General features: G+C 44.4%; 1 protein-coding gene across 3 annotated transcripts in view; it reads right to left on the reverse strand.

Moving 5' to 3' along the window:
- Positions 1-203: 203 nt before the first annotated feature.
- HPSE2 (heparanase 2 (inactive)) overlaps positions 204-27,972 on the reverse strand; it is a 675,922-nt gene continuing 648,153 nt past the window's right edge. For all 3 annotated transcript variants that reach the window (XM_047703040.1, XM_047703039.1, XM_047703038.1), the window contains 2 exons: positions 22,253-22,399; positions 204-1,808 (listed from right to left, as the gene is read on the reverse strand). In XM_047703040.1, the coding sequence (XP_047558996.1) occupies positions 1,643-1,808; positions 22,253-22,399 (313 nt within the window). In that variant the 3' untranslated portion in view covers positions 204-1,642. The remainder of the gene's footprint in view (positions 1,809-22,252; positions 22,400-27,972) is intronic.

Below are 27,972 nucleotides of genomic sequence, written 5' to 3' on the forward strand. Positions count from 1 at the left end.
GCTGGGCATGCCCACTGACCAGGTCCAGCCCAGTCCTTGCCCCCGCCTTTTGCTGACCATAGCACACACCTCCGGACCCGCTGACCCACACAGCAAAATCAAGTCCACTCTCTTCCTCAAGCACAGAGCGGAGCTGCTGGCTTCCCTCTCCCTGATTCCCTGTTCTCCGTGCGGGGTCCCGGACTTCCTCCCTTATCTCATCTTCCTCCTGTGTCTCACCTCACACCCGGCCCTGTCCTTAGCCGCGGTCCTTCATGTCCTTTATCCTGAGAAAGAAGATCAACCCCACGGGAGAGAGTCTTTTCAGCAGCAACTTGTCTCTTACCCCTTGAATCATACAGGTTTATCGTAATCTTTAAATCTGTCCACTCCGCCCTGTCCTATTCAGGGGCTTCCCACCCACCACCCCACAGTTCTCCAGCAGACCTCAGTTTCCAGATTCCCCCTTCCCCCAGGCGGTACATGGAAAGCTTTGTTCTGGGATCACACTGGCTGGTCTGGGAAAGCGCCCACCTAGTCAGCTTTCACTACCACATTAGATTTCTGCCTAGTAAATGCCCCGAGAAGCACGCAGCTCCTTGGGGAACAGGAAGGACGGCTAGATTCGGTTGTGTCTTACAGGGATGACTTTCGATTTACACTTTTTTTTTTTTTTAATAACTTTGGTCAAACAAGCCATTAAGGGCTTGACTGACAAGCCTTTAAGATCCCTTCAGATTTGATGCAGGTCTGATTATTTGCTTGTTCAGTTGGGGTATGTGTGTGTGTGTGTGTGTGTCTGCATTCGTTCGGTGGTTCAGTGTGCTTTGTGCTGAAACTCTTTCCCTCCCAGCCACATGATGGATGATGATTGCTTTTTGTGGTGCCTAATACATTGTTCTCCACTCCATGAATATTGTTACCTGACTCCCATTCCAACCCAAGGGGAATCCGGATACACAGAGGAATAGAACCCTCTTACAAAATCTGGAGTATGATTACAATTTTACTTTTGAAGCACCGTCTCCTGGAGGAATAGCCAGTGATCGATGCCACTGCCAGAAGCCCAGATGCACACACTCATACATCAGCCAGGAAATGACATAAACAGCTCACCCAGCAGGCCATCGCTGACCCACCCACTTGCTCCCTGGTGAGAAGAGAGGTGACAGGAAACCCAGGGCAACAGCAGGGAACAGACAAGGAAAGGAGTTTGAAGAGGATTGGGCTCCTGAAGGCTCACTTGATGGTTTCCTTCCTCATCTCGTACTGCGGGAAGCAGTCCCAGGCTAAGGTCTATAGTGACACTGCTGTGTGACCCGGATGATGGAGAGCTGTTTCATGGGTCCTGCGAGCGCACTGCCGGCTTCTCTTCCTGGTGTGTGCACATGGGTACATATGGCTCCACACACATACCTTCATCCTTCTATAGGCACAGGTGATGGGTACACTTTCCTTTGGGGTGGATGTGGCCTCCCTACACAAAGCTCGTGCTATGGCATTTGTCTCTTTAGAGAGCAAGTCTGTGCTGATTCCAGCAGGATGGGGCAGCAGAGACTGGTTTGTTGCTAAGAAGATGTCTGAAAGATCAGGATACGATTAGGGCAGGAGAGTGGAAAGCAGTCCAGCAGGCCTGTGGGTGACTTGTGGGCGTGAGGGTGGTTTATCGATAGCGGCAGGCCAAGGCGTTGACATTCTTGACCACATAGAAGCCCATGGTGACTGGAGGGATGACCAATGTCCGGCCGGCCCGCAGGGGGCGGGGCTTCAGTTCGGGAAGGGTCCCATCGTCCACCATCACTAAGGGCTGGCCGTTCAGCTGCACTGACCTACGGCGAAGACAAATAGCATGGGACTTGTCAGTGCCTCATCACAGCCAAGCCTGGGCAGCCCTGGACTGTCTGCCAGTCTGTCTGGGACTGGCCCAGGGAGCCCTTACTGACACTTCCTATGCCCAAACTCTCAGCTCTGTGTTTTACTTTTGAAAAGCTCATTAAAAAACTCCAGCAATGCTCCGAGAAAGAAATTGCCATGATCCCATTTTACCTAGAGTGGCTAAAGTGACTGGTCCAAGGTCATCCAGCTTGTGGGTCTGGGAGCCTGGATTTGAACACAGGCTGTCTAGTTCCAGAGACACATCATTTAGACAAGTGAAAAGTATGATGCAGAAGCTGAAAAGTGTATTATACCTACTTTTTAAAATCATAATAGCAGTTCAGTTTGATTGTATACCTGAAGAATTTTTCCCTGTGGAGTGATGCACAGGCTTAAGATGACTTCAGAAGTCTCCTTTTTAAAAGATCTCTTTAATTTATTTGAGAGATTAGAGAATGAACATCACGTTACTTGTCTAGGTTTGTTCTGAAGGAGGAGAGAGACACTTAATGATTCTCCTTTTTCCGAGAATGAGTTTTCAAATCTTTTTTTTTTTTTTTTAAGGAGAGAGAGAGTGAGAGCTGGGGTGGAGGGACGGAAGGAGAGGGGGAGAGATAATCTTAAGTAGGCTCCATAACCAGTGTGGAGACCAATTTGGGCTCGATCTCATGACCCTGAGATCATGATTAAGAGTTGGACTCTCTACTGACTAAGCCACTTAGGTGTCCTTTATATCTCATATTTTACGGATGTTTCTGTTCCAGCAACATGGTGGAGTAGGTGATAAAGTAGGGGTTTTCTAACTCCCGCTCACCCATCCTGCTTGCTTTTCTTCTTCCTGTGTACCAGCCATCTTCAATCCTGAGAAGAGGGCCACATACAGAGTATACTTAGGAGAAAGGGAAGTATCTCATCACCCATCCTTGGCCTGTGGTACAGAATCCAAAAAACTTCCCAGCTGTTCCTGGAATGACTTGTACAGCCATGTATCTAGATTGAAGCTCAGTTTTCTGGGTTAGAAGAAAAGGCCAGAGCCAGACCACCCTAGAAATAAGGCCGTGAGTCACCCTCAGAAAATCAATGTTGCATAGTGATGACTGTTTTGGGGTCCTGCCCGACCTCCAATGTGATGACAATGCAGTGATATTATCTGAGCTGTAAAGAGAATGAAATGTTACACACTGATATAGAGGTCTTTGTTCCGTGTTCCTGCTGTTCTGTGAGTGGTAGACAGGTTTGGAGAGAGATGGTTAGCACAGCAGACCAGAGAATTCCCAGAGATAAGTGAGCTGTGAGTTGCTCCAAACAGAGGGCAAGGCAGGGAGGCAGGTCCAGGCCTGGTCCCACATGGATAAGTTTGGGTCTGATCCAGATCCAACAGGCCAGAACAGCCACCCTCCTCTTACTGGTGTGACTAAGAAATGACAGAGTGAGCAGGGGACTCCTGTGTGGAAAGCCAGACCTGCCTCTGGAAAAGTACAGAAGTAGGAGAACTGAGATCTGTTAAGTATTGACCTCATCAAAACTGGAAGGAGCTTTTGCTCCAAATTTAAGTGACTACCTCTGGTGAAGAGAGCCTATTCACTGGACTGAGAGGTGGGGTAAGGAGAAGGGGTCCAGTTGCAAAAGAAAAAAAAAAAAAAAAGCCAGAACAGGTCTTCACGGCGTACTTTCATTATTTTGTTTCAGGTGGTGTGATATCCAACAACCAGACATATATATGCACCATCAAATACAAGTTCAATAATACTAATTAATCTTTCCAATGCATCCTCAGTTAATATCACTGCTCTACTTGAAGACCTTCAATGATCCCTCTTGCATACGGAACCGCAAGCAAGCCCTCCCCATAAGGAATGAGATAATGTCCTTTTAGCATCACACCATCCCAGAGCATTGCTCTATGTCTGGGTTCTGGGAAGTGTGATAAGTAAGCCTTTGAATGTATATATTGTTATTCTCTAACAGGACCCATTCTGCTTTCCTTGTTGGTTATTTGTAAAAAGCTAACCCAAGTGTGGGTTGAACCAGGGGGCATGGTTGAAATTCTGGGGACAGATCTCTAATTCCAGGAGCAAGTCACTCACTCACTTAGACAGTCACCTCCCTTCCAGAGCTTTCCAGTCTGTGCAATTGCTGTAGGCTCCAGGACCAGGGACATGGAGTACAAAGCATGGGACGCTCTGACAGCATAACCAGTCCCGCAAGTAGGAGATGGGGTTTTGTTATTAATTCTTTTCACCATAGCTGCGGGTAAACTTACTGGTCCTTGTAGTTGACTGCTCTTGGGACTGACAAGTTTCATGGCTCCTTCTTAAAGTCCTCTCTTCCCTTGGTTCCCATGGTATCTCTGTCTCTCTCTCACCCCCATTCTCCTTCTCCTTCATTTCTGCAAGTGGTTGCCTGTTAAGAGGGACTGTTCGCTTCTGCCTGTCTCATATATTGGGGTTCTTGGTGCCTTGTCCTTGGACCTCTTCTCCCACACTCCATACTCCCACTGAGTGCTGTCACCCACACCCAGAACTTTGTTATCCATGTCAATTCTCCCCAAACATAGCCTAGATCCTTCTTCTAACTAATGCCATCTCCACTTGGCTGTCCCACAGGAACTACAAAGCCACTATGTCCAAAGTAAAAATGGTCTCCTCAAACCCTGTCCTTTTCTTAGCCCTTTTTGTGTTGGGGCCACCATCTACCCAATGACCTAAGCCAGAAAGCTGGTCATCTGGGATTTCTCCCCCAATTCCCACGTCGGGTGTCACAAAGTCAATTCTACCTTTTAATATTTTTCATATCTGCTTCTTTCTCTCTGCTAGTGCTACTAACTTAGTTCAGAACTTGCCATGTAACCGATCTCTTTGCCCCCTGCCTTGCCTTCCTCCTGCTGCTTGCCACATTGCTGACAGAGCAATCAATTTCTGTCACTGCTTTAAACTCTTCAGCATCTCCCCGTGCCTTCCACTTTCACGTGGACAATGAAGCCCCATTCTGGCTAGCTCTCCAGTCTTGGGTCCTGCCAGTACCCCCGACCCCAATGCTAACTACGGCTCCCTGGCTTCTGGGGGTGAGCATGGGCTGATTGGCTGTTCTTTTCAGGTCATCACCAACATATGCACAAACAAAGATTGTTTCACAATGAAAAGCTAGTTAAATCTTGCTCATAAATGAAATAAATAGTTCTCAAATGACAACGTAAGTAGATATTGTTGGGAATGAAGTATGAAGGTTCATTTAAAAGTATAGTAAATATTTTTCAAGTGTAAGTACCAGTAGACACTGTTGGGATTAATAAGACACAAGTTCATTTAAAACTGTTATAAAATTCCTAATAGCTTTTTTGGGAGGAGAGGGGCATCATGTGCTTTTTTCAAGCAAGAGATTTTAAAGATTTTATTTATTTATTTGAGAGAGATAGAGATAGATAGAGAGAGAGAGCGAGCAGAGGTGGGAGGAGCAGAGCCTGACACGGGGCAGGGCACTCAACCTCAGGACCCTGAAATCATGCCCTGAGCTGAAACCAAGAGTCAGACACTTAACTGACTGAGTCACCCAAGTGCCCCTCAAGCAAGAGATTTTTTTAAAAGATTTTATTTATTTATTTGAGAGAGAGAGAGAGAGCATGAGAGGGCAGAAGGTCAGAGGGAGAAGCAGACTCCCAATGGAGTTGGAAGCCTGATGCAGGACTCGATCCCAGAACGCTGGGATTACGACCTGAGCCGAAGGCAGTCGCCTAACCAACTGAGCCACCCAGGCGCCCTCAAGCAAGAGATTTTAAAAGGACAATTACTGTAATGTGGGGGGATAGTGACATAAGCTGACATCACTATGGAACCCTGGTCCTTTTACAGGCCTGGCCCCCTTGCCCTGCAGGACCAAAGTAAACAACGTGCAGTTTCACTTCACAACTCACCCTCCTCCCCTGTCGGAGTAACCACACTGTGTCCTTGCAGAACCTGCTCAGGTGTTGTCCTTTCTGGGGAAACTTCTCTGATCTCTGGGCTGGGCTAGGAGCTCCAACTCTGGATTCTCTTCTACCCCAAACTTATCTATGACTACCTCACTGAGTTGTAGTGACTTACTCACTATCCCCCTCACTGGGCTGTGAGCTTGGTGAGAAAAGGGATCATGTCTTTCATCCCTAACTCCTCGCTGCCTAACAAGGTGCTCGGCCTGAAGGAGGGATGAAATATCTTTGAACAAGTGAATGAACTTTGAGGGTTTTTTTTTTTTTTAAGATTTTATTTATTTATTTGACAGACAGAGATCACAAGTAGGCAGAGAGGCAGACAGATAGAGAGAGAGGGGGAAGCAGGCTCCCTGCAGAGCACAGAGCCCGATGTGGGGCTCGATCCCAGGACACTGGGACCATGACCTGAGCCGAAGGCAGAGGCTTTAACCCACTGAGCCACCCAGGCGCCCCAACTTTGAGATTCTTTTGCACTACTTCTTATCTTTGAGGTGGAGTTTCTCCAGCTTCAGAGAGGTTCCCTGGAGGTTCGCTGAGTGTCTTTACAGATTTCATTAACCTACCAATTACTCTCTCGCTCTCAGTGGCTCTGGAGATATGAGATAAGACCTGAATTATTGCTGATTCTCAGTCACTTACCAGATACCTTATCCCAACCTGACAGGAAGCCATTGATTACGGATAGTATTTTTCTTCCTTAAAAAAAAGATCCATTTGACCATCTCTTAACTCAGCCAACATGAGTTAATTCAGGGAGACCCTGAGTCTCCACACATCCTCATCTATAAATTCCCTCCATTATAGACAGGCCACATACTTTACCACCTCCATTCTATTTTTCCTGCTTACATTTTTATTTTAATATTTATCCTATTACCCAGTGAAGTCATATCATGCTAAATATTACAATAGTCTTTCATTTTTATGAACAATTTGTAAGTTTGAAAACATAGTCACACTGATGATAAAAATCATTGATTAGTAATGGCGATGACTATTTTGTACACAAAGGCATTTTGTTATGATTTCATTTGACTATCGCATTTAGTCCTTCCAACAACCAGCCGAGGCAGGGGTTAGCAACCCTATATTATGGATGAGGAAATCAAAGTTTAGAGGGGTCTCACCTAAGTCACCAAGCCAGTAAGTGATATGGGTGAGATTTGCAACACTGCCCTTCACCATGGTCCTGTCTGGCCTCCGTTATGATTCCTAAAGAGGGCTGTGAGGTAAATGGGGTGATTATTATTATTATTTTTGTAACTTTACTACTGAGATGAGGTCAGAGAGGTTAAGTGGTCTGGGCAAGGTCATACAGCTAATAAATGGCCAAGCTGGGTCTCGAGTTCAGTCCTTTCTGACACCTCTTTCTACTATTTAGTGTTATTCTCTAATTCCAGATGGCACTCACCAGGATCATGTTTCTTTATTTTAAAACCCTTCCTAATCATATTTCCATCATATTTTGGGACCTCCTTACTTACTATGACTTTTCACACCAAATGCTAAATGATCCAGCCTATGTTGAACTATTTCTCTTAAATCCCTAGCTGCTGGGAGCATTTAAATTGTCCAAATATTAGGACAACTGCATTTTATCACCATCTGTTTTTACAAAGTCTGAGTTAATTTTTCAATTCCTAAACTTGTTTTCTTTATTTTGCATGCTATCTGAAATGGGATTCAACGTGTCAGTGTGGAGTCAAGCCTTCTGTTCTCCTGGTCTCTATGGGAGCCCCTTGCCCAGGTCACCCTCCTTCCCCCACCACCTGTCTACAGTCTCTGGTCCTCATGTTTTACCCTGGTTCTTTATAGCCATGGATACTGAAGCAAGCTTTTGACTATCTTGAGGGCTCAGGGAAGCAGGTGTAGTGAGCATGCTCTTTGCCAATCTTGAAGATAATTTGCTGGACTCTGGTCTGGCCCTGGGTGGATTTTTGTGGGGCAGAGGCTGGGGAAGACTGTATTATTGGGAGAAGTCCTGGGAGCTCTGTCTGCTTCAGGCTGGCATATTTGGGACATTGAGTGGGAGGTAAGGGGATTTAGAGATAATCACTCTACCTCAGCTACTTTGAGGAAGTGATTTGCGTTCTCTGAGCTTGGGTTTCTCTATGTGTAAAACAGACTAGATGAAACCTCAGAGTCCTTCTGTCCTGAACATTTTTAAAGTAGGCTGTCCAAAGCCTAAATACTAACTTGAGGCATTTAATGCCCAACTCAGAGTCATCCTGCACGAACAGAAATCTGATCACGATATTCACCTACCTAATGTTCAGTCGCTCTCTGCTGATCTTAGAACACTGTCCAAAGCCTTTACAAGACCCAACAGGCAAAGCCTTTTACCTATGTCTCCAGCCCATTAGAGGCTCACCCTAGTTCCTGTCCATTCCAGCTCCCCACTACTCACCACCCCCTCCCATTCCATGCTACAGTGTCTCAAGCCCAATCTCTGACCCCAGAGTTTTTGTACATGTTCCTGCTGCTTGGAACCTTCTCCATATTCCCTCCCCCTTCCAGCTTCATTTCCCTGGATAACTCCTATCTGTCCTTTAGGTCAGATGCCCCTCCAAAGTGCTTCCATATTACCCCACACTTCTGAGATCTCTGCACTCATCACAGGGTACTGGCATTGCTGACCTCCTGTCTGTGTCTCCACTAGGCAGGAAGAGCGTGTGTCTGTCTTATTCATTCTTGCACTCTCCCTCCACCAACTCACAGAGCAGGTGAGCAATAAGAGAAGGACTGGTTATAAATATGCAGGTAGATGAATCCAGAAGGAAAAGACACTGGCCTGGAAGTCCAGAGACTTGAGTTTTAGTCCAGACTCTCAACATGAAATGTGCAGGCCTGGACATGACACCCGTCTGCCCTAGAGTCTGTTTCTGTATGGTTAAACCATGAGAGGGGGAGAAGAAGGGAGGCAGGGGAGGGAGGAAGGAGAATGTCTAAGAATCTGAGTGTGTGTGTTGGGGAAGGGGCGTCAGCTCCCTTTGCTCCTTGTAACCCCACAAATCCAGGTCTCTCATTCCAGAGTGCTGTCCCATGCGCCACTAGAGGGCACTCTTGTTCTATACAACAGCACGGGACAGCATTTTCCATTACCCCCGCCACCCCCCGCCCCAGCCTCCGCGACCCCTTCAGCGCGGGCTCCCAGGAAGCCAGAGCGCGTGCGCCGCCCCCACACCCGCACTCGGTCCCCGCCACACGGCACTGCGCTTGGCCTCCCGGAGGAACAGACCTAAGGATCATTCAGAGCCCAGCAAAACGGCCTTGCGGTCCACTTGGCAGCAACCCCCCCCCCCCCACGCCCCAAATGTGGCCAATATTAAGGAAACGAGCGCGGCCGGGCTTCGATTCCCGCTGGGGTGCGGTCTTCTCGGCCTGCGTGCAGGGAGGGGGTCGCCGCAGGTGCGGGGCTGGCGGCGCCCGCGCGACCCGGCGTCCCAGTCCTCCGCGCCGGCCGCGCACCTGTGTGAGCTTTACAGGCCCTCCAGGCCCCGCTGCCCCTCGTGGCCCCCCTCGCTGAGTTAGGAAGCCGGTCTCTGCAGCTGCCCTGCCCTTCGCCAGGTCAGGGGCAGGTTAGAGCCTGGAGGGTTTGAGGACAGAGGGGCCTTCCTCCTCTCCCCTGCTCCGGGAGAGGCTGTGCATCTGGGGTAGCTTAGAAAGGAAATTCCTTTGAAATGGCCAGGAGTGATCGCCACTCTGCTGACCAGGCCCCCTCTAGATGGCCGCGGGTTAGTGTCGCCCTTCTCACTAGCCTAGCTGGACCAGAGGCTTAAGGATGCTCATTACCCTCTCAGGGGTACTCCTGCCTCTGGGGTTGTGGGGAGGATGACTTCCAGGTGTGCCCTGAAGCTTTCCTCCTCTGTGCTTGCCTGGAATCTGGTAGATTCTGTCAAAAAGTCTCCTCTTCCCTCAAGGCCCCACTGGATGTGGCCTCCTTCACAGGGTCTTATCTGATAGCCCCAGCTGGAAAGCAGGCATATTAGCCGCAGCTCCCCCTTTAGTTAGCACGGGTCCTGCTCAGCTTTATTTTATCTGTGCGCTGGAGTCATTTTGCCTGCTAGACCAAACTTTGCATTTCTTAATTTTCAAGAGCATGCGGTTCAGTGCCTTCTTTCTTACAAGACTAATTCTAATTAATGTTGGTCAACCTCACTAGGACTTCTCCTGATTGGATACTCTGACTCCTTCCTCTGTTGTTAAAGAGAAGAGACTGTGCAAGAGAGGGCAAATGGAGATGAAGGCTTCTTGTTCCCCTCTCTCCTCCGGGAGCCCACATCATGTGTGAGGTTCCTGGCCATGGAGACCCTTTGAGGCTGATAAGATCATATACCCTTCATCGAAACAATGAGAAGTTTTGATCTAGCTTCTGTATCACGGAGCAAACCCTAGGACTCCTTCATCTAAGCAGAGCTGGGGGGATTTTATAGGCAAGTTGTTAGAGATATAGACTTTTCCTGTTTGCAGTTAGGTTTGGGGGTCATGATTTGATTTGCGTTCTAGCCAAGTGGTGTAATAATGGTCCAAGCCATAATGGGATTCCTTCATGTGTCTCTAATGGCTTAAAGTAACTTAGCACATTTGGCAGACAAGATGAGAGCCCAGCTACGGAACCTGGATTTATACTGATATTGTTAATTCCCAACAGATGAGGAAATCATCTGGGGGCAGTTTGGGAAGAAAATTTAATTCTGTGACCACCTCAAAGCTCCATGTCATAGGCATATCACACTCAAACCACAGGACACAATAGGGACCAGCTATAAAAACCATGGAGAGACCTTAATATGTGGTTAACTCTACTCCCTTCCCATTGTAAAGACTTGGTGCCATGATCTCCAACATTCATGGGCGGTGTAGAAGGGGCATTACTCATATTCCTACTATTCTTTGTGTTGTACAAACTCAGTTGTAGCAGTCCTTACCCATGTAGACAGAAACCCAGAAACATGCAAATGTGTGGTCAGACACAGTATAATTAAAAATTACACAAAGAGAGAGACAAAAGGAAAATCACACCTCTCAGCCCGAATTTTGAGGTCTTCTGTTCTGGCTCTAGTATATTTTTGTGGCCTTTCCCCTCACCCTACAAAGCATCTTATATTCCAATCATGTAAAATGATTTGCCACTACTCAATCCTTCCTTGAACTTTTGTACTTCTGAACACTTAGTAAGCTCATCCCACTACCTGGAATCTCCTTTGGCCTAGCATTTCCTAGGTGTATCTCTCATCCTTCCAGCTCCTGCTCAATGGCCCTCAGCCCCGAGGACCTCCCAGACTACCAGGTTAGAATTCATCTCTTCCCTCCTTACACTCCCTTCTCCCATATATACCCTCCGTGGTCTGTCTTGTCTTGTCTTCAGGTATCCTCTGTGATGAGAGATCAGGTCCCCAGCCCTAATTGTGTGGAGCTGGAAGATGTAGTGTGGGGTGAGAAGCATCTCCCTGGGGCGCCTGGGTAGCTCAGTTGTTAAGCAACTTTCTTCGGCTCAGGTCCTGATATCCAGCCCCACATCGGGCTCCCTGCTCGGCAGGAAGACTGCTTCTCCCTCTCCTACTCCCCCTGCTTGTGTTCCCTCTCTTGCTGTCTCTTTCTCTGTCAAATAAATAAATGAAACTTAAAAAAATTTTTTTAAAAAGAAGCATTTCTTTTATGGGCAGTCTGCAGGTGGGATGAAGAGAGTCCGGCGCAAGGGTAGGAGTGTGTGCACGCAGGTTGGAGATGGGTTTCCCATATAAAAAAGTATGAGATAAAGTCCAGAAACCACACCCAAAATTAGCTCTTTCATTTTAAAGTCATTTTAAAGTCATGGCTCCCTGGACACCTATTCAAATATGTTAAATCAAAGGGATAAACATCTCGGTTTTACAGGATTTTGAGAAAGTGCTCCCTGTAATACCAGGTGCACTGGTGCACCCTCAAAAGTGAAAAGTAAGACATCCTAGTGGCACAGGCTCTCTTCCAGGGTTTATGGATGTCAACATGCAAAGTGCAGCGACTCTCAGTCATTCTGGCAAAGATGAGCAGAGAAGAGGTAGTCTGCCAAGTGATTGTGTTGGGCAGCTGGTCCACCATTTGGGGCTCCAGGCCCCTGGTCAGCAGTAAGCTACATGTTGTCACGGGCTTCCTGATGCTTGGCCGCCAAAGAAATACTGATTCAGGGCCTAGGCCCTGCCACAGGGACGAGCTAGATTAAGACTTTTCAGTTCCCTGTGGCTTGTGTTTGTCTGTCACACAAACCACAGCCTCGGGAGGGTGTGGAGGAAGAAGAAGACAAGGGCCATTTCCTCCCAGTCCTGCAGAGCTGCGTATTCTGCGTCCTTGCCCCTCAGTTTAGAGTAACTGCTGCGAAGCCCGTGAGTTTTAACCTCAGGTGCCCATTTACTAGAGTTTCATCAGGGTGATCTGGAACAGAATGGAAATCTCTGCCTTTAGCGAGAGTCCCCAAGTGAGTGAAGGTAGGGAGGGGAGACCACAGCCTTGATGGACAGCTGTGCAGAGAGATTCCAGCTGCTGAAGCGAGCTGCAAGAAAATGTATTCCGAAGCCGAGAGCAAATGAAAAACTCTCAGAAAACAACCCCGAGTGCAGAGTGAAAACCCTGAATTCCTAAACATCTTGGTTTAAGATGTCAAGTCTCTGTAAAGTATAAAAGCATTTTAAAATCCTCTAATCTGCACAGCGATCTGTACATTACTAATCTGGGAGTTAAAACAAAACAAACAATAAACCCTTTGAGGAGCTGTACACATCCTTCCACTTAGTCATAGAGAACGCCCAGGGGCTCATGGCATGTTCGCACCTTTGGCAAAATGGCTTAGTGCCTAAATGAAGGCTAGAATCTGGGTGAAATAGAAGATGCAAATCAGCTGGGATATCATTCCAGCATTTTTTGGAGCCACAATTGTTCACAACCTTGGCCACATATTTGAATCACCTGGGGAGCTTTAAAAATACTGGTGCCTGGGTCCCAGCCTGGAGAATTTTGGTTTAATTGGTCTGGGGTGTGGCTTGGGCACGGGGCTTTTTAAAGGTCCCAGGTGATTCATCTCGAAGCCAAGGTTGAGCCCCAGGGGTAGGAGAGGGAGTGGGAAGGTGTTCGCAGTTGGGTGAGAGGAGATGCAAAGAGCTTTCTAACCATCACATTCTGAAGTCATTTTGAATAAAAAGAGCCTTTCTTTCTGTTTTGGAGTACCATGTCAAGAGGCCACTTTTTTTTTTAACCTAAAAGTAAGATGTGAACTTTTCAAAGGCAAGTTTTTTTGGCTAGTCTGAAGTGAGCATTTTTGCTCTTTTTTTAAGATTCTATTTATTTGTCAGAGAGAGAGGAGAGCGAGCGAGCACAGGCAGGCAGAGGCAGAGGGAGAAGCAGGCTCCCCACCAAGCAAGGAGCCCGATGTGGGACTCGATCCCAGGACACTGGGATCATGACCTGAGCCAAAGGCAGCTGCTTAACCAACTGAGCCACCCAGGCGTCCCACATTTTTGCTCTTTCAAGAGAACTGCTTCCCTTCATGCCTCCCCTCCTGTTCCTCCATCAGGGAGATAAGCATTCTCCTCAGTCCCTACAGGCAAGTGTGTGTGTAGCACTTCCCAGGAGGAATTAAGACTCGAATCATAAATCTGGATGAAGTATTTGCATAGATAACGAACTCTGCATTTCTTTAACATTAAAAAGGAAAACTCGGTGCTTTTTTTGAAGAGCAAGTTCTCAAAGGCATTTCAGTTTCTCTCAGGTCATGGGCTGTGGCACAGAGTTCCCTACAAACCAAGGGTGGTTCAAGCTCTTTCCAAGCAAGAGGAACCCTAGAGGATTAAATATGTCATTCAGTACTTTCACGGCATTTTCCAGATAGGTCTATAATTATTTACTCAGATCAGCCTGTATACGTTGGTTCTGGCTACTGTCTCTTTTCGAACCACAGAACCACAGAACACCCTGAAATGAGCACAAGGGTGAAAAGAGTCCAAATTCTCTACGTCCCAATGAGTAGTTAAGCTTACATTAACTACAGATGTGTAAGGCTCATTTCTGTGTAGTTACTTCTCTGTAGTTTTTCTACAGATTGACTCAGAGCCTTGTGCAAGTATTTTTATAAATATGCATACTCATATATATTTACATTTCTACTTTCACAGTGTCTGTTTCAGACTTTCTCACCAGGAACTCTAGCTTGAACGCTGCTGTGAGCCTAAGTATGACCGTCCCGCTCACTTGCCACTGGGCCTCTGGCTTGTCTTTCCTCCTGGAGGGCTCTCAGTGCCCTTCTAACAGGGCTGCCGATGAGGTGGTGGCATCGGCACAGCAGGGCCTTTTCCTCCAGGTAAAAGAGGTCTCCATTCTAATGTCTGCTTTTAAAAAAAGGATCCTCTTGGGGGCGGCTGGGTGGCTCAGTGGGTTAAAGCCTCTCTGCCTTCCGCTTGGGTCATGATCCCGGGGTCGTGGGATGGAGCCCTGCATCGGGCTCTCTGCTCAGCGGGGAACCTGCTTCCTCCTCTCATTCTGCCTGCCTCCCTGCCTACCTGTGATCTCTGTCAAATAAATAAATAAAGTCTTAAAAAAAAAAAAGGATCCTCTTTTTCCTGACTTTTTAAAACCAGTACCTGATGCCCTGTATGGATGGACAACTTCCGCACGCACTTTCAGCTCCAATAGCACCACGGACAGCCCTTACCTCTTACAGAATATCAAAATGCATTCCAGAGGCACTGAAGAAATAAACATAAAAAATGAAACAAAAAAGAAACTAGAGGAAAATAAAGATACATATTTATCTGATTTCAGGACTATAAATACATAGACATATGAGTGGGATGGAAGAAACCACAAGGCAAAAGATATATAGACTTAACTATATCTTATTTATCATATATATATCTTATTTTATATCTTATATAAAAAGGGAATACTTCTGTATGTCAAGATAATATCCTAAAAATGAAACAGTTGGAAAAATAGCAAATAAAATACTGGGGAAAATATTTTAACACATCTGATAGGTAGCAAAGCGGAAATTGCCTCATGTTAGAAAAAACTTACAAATCATTAACAAAACAGATAACAACCCAATTGAAAAATAAGCAAAAGACATAGAAAATGCCTAAAAGCAATACTAAGAGACATGAAAAAATTTTCAACCTCACTAATACTCAAAGAATAAAAATTAAGATGACAACATTATTTTTCATTATGAAGTTGGCAGAGATTTAAAAATGTTACTTTTCTGTGTGATGAGGCAAACTGAAATAACAAAATGCTCACACTTCCTACTCCTTCTCAGACCTCCACCACTGAGCTTGTCTGAGGTAAGAAAATTGAGCAGTTAATCATAGGAGATAAGGTTCTATAGCTCAGTGGATTCCAAGGTGAACAGAATAGTGAGCAATCTGGAAACCAGGCCATTTGAGGAATGGCTGAAGGAGTTAAGTGTTTAGCTTGGAGAGTACAACTCTACAGGGAGACACTGAAAAATTATTATGGAGAAGGTATAGATTTACTCTGCTTAATTTTCCTAAAGCAAGGGGAGAAATGGAAGAAAACATCCTTTGGCCACATACAAGAAGGCTCTTTCCTACCATCAAAGCTGTCAAGTCCCAAGTGGGCTGACTCAGGACATAAGCAGTCTCATCAAAAAGAAGCTGACAGGCTTTCTGTCAGGGATGTTCTAAAGGAAACTTCTTGATTGCTAAGAGTACTCTCAAATTTATTTCTCTTCTATAAAGTCATCTTTTAATAACTGCAGAACTTTTATAACATGGTTTATTTTAAGAAGAAACTAATTTAAATGATCCCAGACAAGTGAAAGAATGGAAACCTGCACAGAGTGAGTCTGGTCAAACGGAATTCAGAAACCCCATCATCATCATCAGTATCAGCAGTGTAGAACTTATACACTTACATGTCTTGAGTCTGCTGAGGTAAGTTGTTTCTAAGTGTGTGAGTGAGATGTCTCGGTATAGAATTCTTAGGGTTAAGACTTTTCCTCAAGCTCCTTTCCCCAGATCTGTCCATGCCCAAAAATAAATGTGGTGCTTCTTGTCATCTTTAGAGGCTGTGGTAGGTCAGGTGGTGGCCAGTTCAGCCCTCACACTCGTCAAACTCTGAATCTGGAGATGAAGTATCATAATGTGGTCTGTTCCAACAGGGTCATGAAGATATTTTTAAACTCTTAGCACCTGGGTGTTAACTTGTGTATTTTCAGAACTATTCTGTTTGGCTAACATCAAATGACACCCTTCTAAAGGCATGCAGTTAGATGCCAATGTTTTTCTTTGATATAGGATTTAATGAATATGAAATCAAAGCAAAAGTCATATCCCAGAGAGATGGAAAAAATAAGCAGTATGCAGAAAAGAAAAAAAATATGTTCATTTCTTCACAGAACAGGCAATAAGATTCTAGGTTCATAGGAACCTTAAGTTTCTTTCAGCTAACATCATGACAGCGATACAGATATGAATATGAAGATACAGATATGAATATGAATATGCATCGTGCAGATATGAAATACAAACATTTAATATGGAGCCTATTAGCCCTGAAGCAGAAATTCTCCACACCTCTCTCATGTACCACCCACAAGCCACTTCCTGTTAGCTGTTTGTTTCTAATAGCAGAGATGAACTCCTCGAGGACAGGGACCTCAGAATCCCATTCCCCCTTTCCCCTAAATACTCTATACTGAATAGCTTTTGAAGGCTATTGATGGCGTGGGTTGGCATGAGGAAGATCAAGAGACATTCTGAGATGAAGCATTCACATTGAACTTCATGTTCAGACATTTTCCCCTAGTTTATCTACTTGGGATTCTTGAGCTCTTTGTAGTTATTGGACTATAATTCATTTAAAATTTCAGCTGCATTACTGGCCACTGCACGATAGACTGCTGAAGGGGAACAAGTCATGTCTGGCACAAAGTAGGATCTCAATAAAAGGTGATGAATGGATGAAGACATATGAGAAGGCTCATGTGCCAGCATCTTTCCCTCAGAGATGTAACTCTGGGCTTGAGCTCCAGTAGGAGAAGAGGAGTTAGCTAGCAATGCTTATGTGCATAGGGTCAGAATGTCCTTTGTCAAAATTGATTTTTATAGGTTTCAAATTAAACCAATTTATAGTAAGTGCAGGCATTTAATAATCCTTTTGTCTGAGAAGAGCATAGAAGAAACAGAAGGGAAACCACCAATTTTGCAAAGAAAAAAGCTTTTATTAAAATTCTATATGACTGGGAAAAAGAATCTTAGAAGCAGCTCACAGAAGACTTTTTAAGAAGGATCTGGAATTAGGACTTCTGAAGAAAAGTTAATGGAACAGAGGTGAGTTGGCGTAGAGGAGAGAACATTGCTGAGTACCCTGATACTCTTCACATTCATTCTGTGAACAGCTTATGATGAAAAGAAAGCAGACGGTATCGTGATAGCATTCAGTGATCTGTACTGTATGTTTGTCAGTATGTCACTATAATTTTATATTGCTGGACTACTGGGGTAGCACAGTGTTGAGGAGAGTGTACTGGATTTGGGGCCAGGAAAATTGCGTGCTAGATACTTTCTAACTCTATCACTTAATAGTTGTGTGACTCTTGAGGAAGTCACTTAATGCTTCAAGATTTGGTTTCTCAAACTCTAAAGTGTGAGGGAGGCAGGGATTGTTCTACTTTCTTCTTGGTGCTATTCAGAGGGTCAAATGACTCTTAATGTCATTTAATGGATCTTAAAGTCCTTTATTATCTATAAAGTCCCAGTCACAGTGGGTCACAGTGATCTTATAAAATTAAGTGTTTGGACAAGATTGAAATTGTGGGCACTCATTATCTAGAGGTCTTTAAATCTAGAGCATCGTCTAGTCCAGATGGCTTTGCCGTAGACTAAGGGTAGGGAGAATGAAGCAGATCACTTCAAAATGTCATTCTGCCCCAGGATTCTTAGTAGCTGCTCATTCCCTCGGGTTACTGTGTCAGAACAGAACGGTCAGTGTGATGAAGGTTGTTTCCTTCTTTTCTAATTTTTGTATAGTTTTCCCTTCAAATGGAATTGAATTAGACATATAGGGTAGGACATTGGGATGTGAGCAAACACCCACTCTTGGTTTGACTTTTCCCTAAAAATGTGAGTCCTGTTTTTTTAAGTAAGTTGACTTCTTTGGCCCAGCTTCATGTTGTTTCCCTGTTTGTTGAAAGACACTGGAGATATTTATGTCTTGGATGGAATCGACTCCCTAGAGGACAATGCTCACTGATTTGTGATCGCATCAGGCATTGGGCAGATTCTTTCCTTTGTGGATACAGAGATGCCCCAAATGTTCTCTTTGACTTCTCCAGAATGGGAACTATTATTGTCTTGGATATAAATGGTCAGTCTTCCTCCCAGACAGGTGAGAAACCAGGGAACAGGACAGAGGATGGACCTGCACCTTGGAGATTTTCTGGAGAAAAACTAGCCCAATATTACTGCCACGTCCTCTTACAGCACAGCCTCTTTGTATGGCCTTTTAGTGGCCTGAAGAAGCTACTTGGCTGGTGACCATCAGCTCCAAAAGTGAAGTGGGATTAGGGGAAGGAGAATAGAAGAGAAAAATCAAATTTTACAGTTCAATGGGAAGCGGAACTCTTAGCTCACCCTCCCACTGAGTGAGAATCTTGGAGCCCCTCTGGGTTGGCCATGGCCGTTCACTGTCTGAATAATAGGCTACCTCCTAACAACCTTGTCCTCGGTCACACCAGATGAGTCTGGAAAATGAGCTCTTTTTGTGGTGAAATCTTTCTCTTTTAAATTATACTCCCTGATTTGCTGTCACTTTAGAGGATTCTAGGCTAAATCTGTTTTCTTTCACTTCACAGTCCCTGAGTATCTAAAGAAAGTCCTTATGATTTGCGTTATTTTTCCTCTCTGAATGAAATCTCCCTATTTCTTTCAGCCATCCTTACAGAATATGTATTCTAGACACAGAACCCCCTCCTTTGTACACACTATAGTTTTTGAAGCTTCCATTCTCCTATCCTATAGGGTATAGGGCACCCACCTTTTATCTGATTCCAGGAATGAGAACTATTTCTCACATAGAGAGTTGAGACTTGACTGGTGGGTCTTATGATGGGCTCACTCACTGAAATGACAAACAGGAACCTTCATTTGTGGACTCGGATGCCCAGACTGTGCCTGATTAGCCCCTTAGGGGGGCTTCATGTGCAATGCCTGACATTCTAGAGCCCCAAGATCTCATGGAGATCCCTTTCCAAAGATTTCAAATATACCCAGCCCTGCTGACCACTCCAAAAGAATGAGAATTACCCCTTGTTCTCAACCAGTCATAAATGTTTGCTGGCATCTCTCTACTCCTGAAATGCCAGGCCACGGTGTCTAACTGGTGGCTTGAATGGCACACTGACTTGCTCTGTATCCTCTTTCTGGTTCCTCCAGACAAGAGCAATTACAGGTTCCTCAGCTCCCAGAGCGTTCCATTTTCTTCTGAGTTAATATGGCTCCAGGCTGCAGCAAGGAATTAGCAGACACAGAATACAGAATCTGGCCCCAGAGGCTTATAAAACAGAGAAGGAGACACCAAAGGCTGAAATCACTTCCTTGCATTTCCTTTCATCCTTTCCTGCAGAGTCTGCTTCACCAAAACCACACCCTTCCTGTGCGACCCCCATCTCAGAACCACCGAGGGCTCCTGCATGCATTAGTAGTTACTGAGCAGAGCCCTGGGGGCACTGAACATATACACGACAGCCTCTGCTGGCAGCTTACGGTCCAAGATGGCGCAGCACAGGGTCAGAGTCACTGAGGTCAACAACGGGAGAGGTGTCAAATTAGCAGTAATTTACAGGAGAGAAATAGGCTTAGAGAATTAAGTGAAGGGCTCAAAGCTCCACAGTGAAGTAATGGCAGGATTAGGGCTGGAATCCAGTTCTCCTGACTTCCAATCCAAAACTCTCTTTAAAATGATATATGCAAAATCATATGTGCCTGACTGTATTTCTACTTCTATACTTCTATGCATGGGTGTGCGAAATTTTCATTTGTAGAAAGCTCACATGCTCTAGCTCCCCCACATGCTCTAACCTGATTCTCACAATCACCCCATCTGACAGGTAAGGGAGCCGAGGTTTGCCCACACGAGTAAATGGCAGCAACTGGATTCATAGCCAGACCTTCTGATTCTAGCTGCCTCCTCTTCTGACTGCGTAACATTGTTATTTGATCTCAGTGTCCATTACAGAATCCCTCTTCAGGACCCCCATGGAATGAAATTCTCTTTTACCCTGTCCCCCTCTGACATTCTCAATAAACCCCCTAACACAAATTGTCACTGAGATGGTGACGAGGTGAGGTACAAGAAAGCATAACAGGAGCACAGAGCACATCAGTAGCCAATGGAAGTCACTTCAGTCACTCTGCAGGACAGGTATAGGCAGGAGGGTCCGAGGCGTGTCCAGGTTCAAGCATCGGGAATAATCCTGGAGTAAACAGGGTTGGAGGCCCATGTCCTTGGTTGGTGGGGGAAACAAACTCATAAAATGATGCTATGCTCTCACTACATTTCCTCCTGTTCCATGGTTTTGCATTTATACCATCTTTATTATAATCTTAACAAGCATCTTAGCAACACATTATCTTAAAAATCCAAGAAGACTCTGCTTTGGAAGAACATTTTAGAGATGTTAGAAAGAGAGCAATTGTTTCCTTCGTCCCAGCCAGCTAGAGTCCCGAGTTGAGGAAAAAGAAGGCAATGGGTATTTACCACACACCTCCTATGTGGCAGGAACTTTACACAGACTACTGTGTTTACTCCTCTCCCCATAAGATGAAGAAACTGAGACCGTATTATAGAAATTATGTAACTTGCTTAAGGACACACAGTCAGCAAATGGCCTGTTAGACTTAGACATTTGGCTAGTTCCTTCCGTGCAGTACACATGGTTTTCCCAGTGTTGGGCAGGTTCAGCTCCTAATCTCCAGCTCCAGAGGACCCTGAAGGATCACAATCACTGCTTGAGGTGTCAGCCCTTCTGCAAGAAGTGACTTTGCAGGTCACTAGTGAATGGCAGTGGAAACTTGAACACACTCATGATCCTTAGAAAATCAGCCCCAGGATGAGAACTTTAGAGCTGGAAGGGACCTTACCAAACATACAGCAACTCTTGAATTTTGCAGATGAGAACACTGAGGCCAAAGAATTAGGATTAACTGATTGGCCAAGGTCAAACGAGTTAGTGACTCTGGGACAAAAACTCATTTTCCTGCCTAGGATAAAGTCCAGGAATTCAGCATACTAGTCATGAATGACTGGGAAACAGAAAGGGAAGGGATAAAATACTCAAGTGACTCCTAATACAGGTAGGATTGTGAGGAAAGAAAAGTAGAGGCAATGTACATGTAGCCGGAGAAAAGAGCCAGTATACGAACCAAAATTGAAAATACAGATCTAGGGTGGGCTAAAGAGACTCAGTAAGTGACTTCCCAGATTGTGTTTTGTTCCCATTGCACATACAGTTGGAAGCCAAATGCAAGCCACCAAGGTTGCAGTGAAACAGCGAACAATTATAGCGCAAATAGTTGTGGGCAGCTGTGGGAGTGCAAGCCACCTGCTCCAAGTTTACAGCTTTGTTAAACTTGGTAAACATTAAAAATGTAATAGGAATGCTCCCAGTCTGTACAGCATCCCATACTCTTCCTGGGAGGCCTTACCCGGGGAGCTGAGGTAGCCTTGTCTTTGACCAGGCTCTTCTCCCTGTGGCCTAGAGCTGCTTTCTTTTGGTGGAGGTCAGGGTTGGCAACAGTCTCTGGTAGAGACGAAGGGAGGTAGGGAGTATCACTGAATCATATATTTTTAGAGTTTGAGGGAATCACAGAGCCCCAGAATATAATGTGTCTCCTAACATTCTGATAAGGAAACTTGAGATCCAAGAGGTGATGTGTCCAAAGTTATAAATTTAGGGGCAGAACAAACTCTTGATCTCTGAACTTTTGACCCTTTGTCCCCATGAGGTTCATAGATGCCGACAACAAGGGAGTTCTAGCATTACCTATTCATTGCAGTTGAAAGGGACAAGGCTCTCAAGTCCCAGGGTTTTCGCTTGTCACATGACTAGGGGGTGCTATTGGCATTTAGCAGGCAGGGACCCAGGATGTGAATAAGTAGCTTGAAATGAGATCATCCTTCATAACGAATTGTCTTGCCCAGATAACAAAAAAATGCCCTTGTTGAGAAATATTTTGTCTACCATTTGATTTTACAGTTGAGGAATCTAAGCCTAGAGACAGGGACAGGCTTGACAAGGGTCCCAGAGGGAGTCAGCAGTCCCCTGACTCCATCCCACTGAGACCTGGAGTGAAATAGCAGCAGGAAAATGACAGCGCTAGATCCTTCCCTTTCCAGTTCCTGCTGCACTTGCTCTTAAGCTATTTCTAGGTCTGCACTTACTTGGACTTGAGCCCCTCCTGTCCATAGGGCTGCAGCAGATACTGGTGCACGAGCTTGTCCCTGAGAGTCCCAGCCAGTTTGATTTTCTTTCTTGATCGGTGCAGGTTGATGATAAAAAGTGTAATAGACCCTCGAACATAGTTGTGACTGAGATGGAGAAGGGTAAGATGGAAATAAGGTGGTCAGTTAGATGCTGCTAAATAATTCATAGACTGCACCAAACAGGACTGCCCCAGGAAAGGGCACTTATTTTATGATTCTTGACCACCCCTGACCTTCAAGATAGAAGGCCTTGTTAATGTTTGTGGTTTCTTGCAGAGAAGATACCCGCTTCCCTGTTAATGTTTGTGGTTTCTTGCAGAGAAGATACCCGCTTCCCACCACTCTCCTTTTGTTTTTGTTTAAATATATTACAATGACTTTAGAAAACAAAATATCTTTTTCTGAGAATGAAAATAAAACATGCTGACTGCATGGGGAAAAAAGGGAAAAATACAGAGAAATACAAAGAAAAAAAATTCTCCTATAATCCAAGTATCTTGAGATATGATAAAATTTTGGTAAACATCCTTCCAGTATTTTTTGTTTATTAATTCAACATTAATTCACATATTTACTGAGTACTTTGATATATACATATATATTTCTCAGTTTTCATCTAATTGAGACCACATTGTTTTTTCAGTTCATGAACATCTTAAACATATTCCCATCTTATTATGTTAGTGTATTTTCTTCTACTTACAGAAGAATGCTAAATTCTTTACTTATATAAATGTACTATAATTTATTTAGTTAACCCCCTACCTTTGGGGACTTACATTTTTTCAAAATTTGCCATAACAAAATTACATATGCTAGTATATAAATTTTTTGCATGTCATCATTATTTCAAATAAAGTTCTGGAAGTTGGACACATTAGGACTAGGGGAAGGCACATGGCATGATTCCTAACCAAATCTTCTGGTTCATTCCCAGTGAAGCCTCTCCTTGTGGGAAGATTTTCTGTCCCTACTGTGTTGAACCCTAGGGATCACACGATTGGTTTTGGCCAATGAAATGTGGGTAGATGTGTTCAAATTTCTGTGCAGAAGTTTTATAAGGCAGTCTGTGTTTTGCCATGTCTCTTTTCCCTGTGCCAGAAGACCAACGATGTTCTCAAGAGAGGCTACTCTATTGACCTGCAACCCAGAATGAAGACGATGTGGAGCAGAGCCACAGTTGAGCCATGACAGACAGGTAGTATGCATGAGAAATACACTTTTTTATCGAAAGCCATGGAGATTTGTTGGTCCTCCATTATCATGGCATAACCTCACTTATCCTGACTGATACACACATTTTGCTAACACTGATGTTAACTGCCTAGAAAGCTTGTACCAATTTGCTCTGTTCAACAACAAGAGCACCCATTTCCTCATACCTTTAAGAATAATGGATATTTCCTTTGCCTTTGGGGACATGTCTTGAAAGAAGTCACTTCTTTCAAGACATGTCCCCAAAGGCAAAGGAAACAAAAGTGAAAATGAACTTTTGGGACTTCATCAAGAACAAAAGTTTCTGCACAGCAAAGGAAACAGTCAACAAAACAAAGAGGCAACCCACGGAATGGGAGAAGATATTTGCAAATGACATTACTGACAAAGGGCTGATATCCAAGATCTACAAAGAACTCCTCAAACTCAACACACACAAAACAGATAAGCACGTCAAAAAATGGGCAGAAGACATGAATGGACACTTCTCCAAAGACATACAAATGGCTAATAGACACATGAAAAAATGTTCATCATCATTAGCCATCAGGGAGATTCAAATCAAAACCACATTGAGATACCACCTTACACCAGTTAGAATGGCCAAAATCAATAAGACAGTAAACAACAAGTGCTGGAGAGGGTGTGGAGAAAGGGGAACCCTCTTACACTGTTGGTGGGAATGCAAGTTGGTGCAGCCACTTTGTTAAACAGTGTGGAGATTCCTTAAGAAATTAAAAATAGAACTACCCTATGACCCTGCAATTACACTACTGGGTATTTACCCCAAAGATACTGATGTAGTGAAAAGAAGGGCCATCTGTACCCCAATGCTCATAGCAGCAATGGCCAGAGTCGACAAACTGTGCAAAGAACAAAGATGCCCTTCAACGAACAAATGGATAAAGAAATATGGTCCATATACACTAGGGAGTATTATGCTTCCATCAGAAGGGATGAATACCCAACTTTTATATCAACATGGATAGGACTGGAAGAGATTATGCTGAGTGAAATAGTCAAGCGGAGAGAGTTATCATATGGTTACACTTACTTGTGGAGCATAAGGAATAACACAGAGGACATTGGGAGATGGAGAGAAGAAGTGAGTTGGGGGAAATTGGAGTGGGGAGACAAACCATGAGAGACTGTGGATTCTGAGAAACAAACTGAGGGTTTTGGAGGGGTGGCGGAGGGGGGGGGTTGGGTAAGCCTGGTGGTGGGTATTAAGGAGGGCACGTATTGCATGGAGCACTGGGTGTGGTACATAAACAATGAATTTTGGAACACTGAAAAATAGATAAATTAAATTAAATTAAAAAAAGAGTAAAGGATATTAACCTTTTAAAATACTCTTATCAATCTGAGAGGTGATAGTGGGATTTTGTGTTGTATTAATTTGCATTTTTAAAAAAATTCACGCTGAGGGGCAGCATTGTTTTCATTTGCCTGTTTGCCATTTTATCTCTTCTTTTGTGAACTGGCTATTCATGTTCTTTGCCCATTTTCTTATTGATTTATAAAAACTATTTATTAAAGATAGTGATCCTTTGTCTGCATGTATGTTGCAAAATTTCCCCCAGGTTTCTTTGATCAATTCAGTTTGTTGACATTGTATTCTGATGTATGAAACTTTAAAACTCTTAGATAGCCAAATTTATTGATCTTTTTGATTTCAGCTTTTGCTGTTTTACCTACACCAAGATTATAAAACTATTAGCATTTTGGAATCCTTTTAAACCAGCACAGGATGTTCAGAAGGCTGGAAGAACTATATGCCTACATGCAAGAGCCGTTCAGCATGTATCAACAAAACTATAATGATTTCCTTCTTTCTTGTAGGAAAAAAGACTTTGTTTCTAAGGGGTCCCCTAGGGCCCCATCTGGATGGGTTAATGAGAGGAAACAGAAGAAATGACCCAGTCCTGCCTTCAAAGGAGGAGTTTAGAGAAACTCTAAGTCAACTTTGCCCAGAGGAAAATATCATTCCTTGCAGAAACAGCATCCCTTAGCCTCTGGGTTACTCACCTCTTCTTCTAAAGGTGCTAATTAAGAGTAGAGTGACTAAGGACAGGTCAACATGATAACTTGGGTTGTTTCTGTTTTTTAATAAAACAGTTGCTAGGACTCATCCTGAAGACTTTGATTCCATCTGTTTGTGATGGGAGCTAGGAATGTGTGTGTGTGTTGTGTGTGTGTGTGTATGTGTGTGTGTGTGTGTATAAGTCTTTCTAGGATATTTGGCAGATGAATTGAGTTTGGGAACCATTTGTCTAGAACAATCCATTAAGGTTAGAAGAAGAATTCCCAAAGTATATTCCATTGACTTTGTGTCAGATAATTTTCCTTACATCTGTAGGAGGGCACATTACTGTGTTCGAAGGCTTTCTGAAGGCCTGCACTGATACTCTGATAAATTATTATATGACTTTTCTCCCTGGTTCCTTCTCTGGTCCTTCTTAATCTTCTGAAGCATGTGAAGTAGTTTTTGGAGCCAGCTGAGTTAGGTCAGAAAAGAATGCCCATTTACTGAGCAGACTTGTGTTACCAGAGCTCAGAAGATGCTGCTAGCTGGTGTCCTGCATTTGCTGTCATTAAAAGAACACCAACTATATTCCATTGGTGGGCTTTAAGCTTAGCTTTGCTGAGGAAATTGAGCGAAACCTGATTAACTACGGGTACTCTGGGCCTCAGTGTGAGCAAAAGTAGGCATGCCTGGGCACCAGTTTTGCCAGACTGCGGTAAACTCTTTTGCTAACTACCATCAGATAACCTCAAAGGCCATCAGTGGAGGAGGGAGAGCCTCATGCTTGCATTTACGACTTTTTCCTCTGCAGAGCTGGGGCAGGGTGAGCGCTGGGAGACTGAAGAGGAGAAGGGTGGGATGCCAGGAAGTGGTGGGTGGGAGGGAGACCTGAAATCACAGCATTGCTGCAGGGAAAGCTGTCTTTTCAAGCTGCTTGGCAATGGTCTGATTTCCATTTACATAGTTCCCCTGGGGGAGACAAAGCAGTACTGAAAGCCAGCTCAGAGACCCCTGAGCAGAGGCTTTCACAGAATCCATGGAGCCTCCTCAGGTAGGAACTAGCATTGAAGACTGCCTCAGCCATCCCTTCTGCTTGGCTGAAGGGCAAGGATTTAAGCAGAGGTCATTTGGCTATGAAAATACATTCTTGGCTGGGGAGTGTAGCAACAACCTGAAAGTACTGTGCCGAGAATCCAGAGTCCTAAAGAATATATATTCTCTGCCCACAGAAAAATAATCTGGAGGAGTATCTATTGCCTATGAAGATAGGGTCTGTCTGGTGGCTTTTGGTTCTCTTAGTGAATGTCCTTTTCTGCTTGGTAGAACATCTACTTTACCCCATGTCTCACTCATGGTGAGACTTCTTCCTCAGCAGGGAATCCATGCATCTGGAGTTCATCTTTCTGGCTGTTCTTTTGCTGCTTGACATCTTCTCTGTGATGCCATGGGGGTAAGAGGAAGTGAATCAGGGAAGGAAGGCTCAAAGTGGGGTATCCTCAATGTAAGAGGTGGGGGACATCATAGGGAGAGGTGCATTTTGACTTCCAGATAAAAAATAGTCACTGTTCTAGAAATGTCTCCAGTGCAGCTGGGAGGCAAGAAAAGGAAAGAGAAGATGGTGCTTTGGAATCCATGGTCATTTCCAGTGAAAGTCCATGTGTTTGAGAACTGGGTTGGTCCATTGACTCCAAATCTAACTCAAAGTTTTTGGGTTCGGTAAAAGTCAGGCCATGTTTTGCCAAACATTTTTTTCTCCTAATTTCAAAGCCCCTGTGTATTTTAAGGGAAATTTAATCCACATGTTTCTGATTCATTTACACTTAACTCATCAAAATATTGTTTTGTAAGAGTCATTTGATGTCCAAGAAGCCTCAGGAACCTTTTTTATGAGCCTTTAAAAATTTTTCTTCTAAAAAACAGGAAGTCATGTTTTGCCAATAGTAAACAAACTTGAACCCCAAAAGGCTCAATTTTGCTTCAATATCCACCAGGTTCCAATTGGTTCTGAACTTGGCTTAAGACCTCAGCTCCTCCCCAGAAACATACATTGTTTCAGCCAAATGGTTTATAAAAAAACAAGGTTTCCCAGTCAAAATGTATTTGTTCTCTGAATAAGATCATCTAAGGTGAGAACTGCCATGCTGCTGGGCTCCTGATCTATTGACTCTAGAACAGAAGGCAGCAGAGCACATGCTGGTATTGGTGTGCGTACGGAACTTTTGATCCTCAATTGATCATAAAACACACCACTCTCCTAGGTCAGAAACAAACCACAATGTAAGAGAGTGCCATGAAAGGCAGTGAGGTATTCAAATAGAGCTTGCAAAACTGCCAAGGAGGTTGCGAAGGGAAATTCTGCTGCACAGGACATTGGGCCCAAAGATCTCTGAGGGTTCTTCCCAAGTGTAAAATTCTTTGCATTATTAATGCTGTTATT

This window comes from Lutra lutra, chromosome 14 (genome assembly GCF_902655055.1).
Source record: "Lutra lutra chromosome 14, mLutLut1.2, whole genome shotgun sequence".
NCBI lineage: Eukaryota > Metazoa > Chordata > Mammalia > Carnivora > Mustelidae > Lutra > Lutra lutra.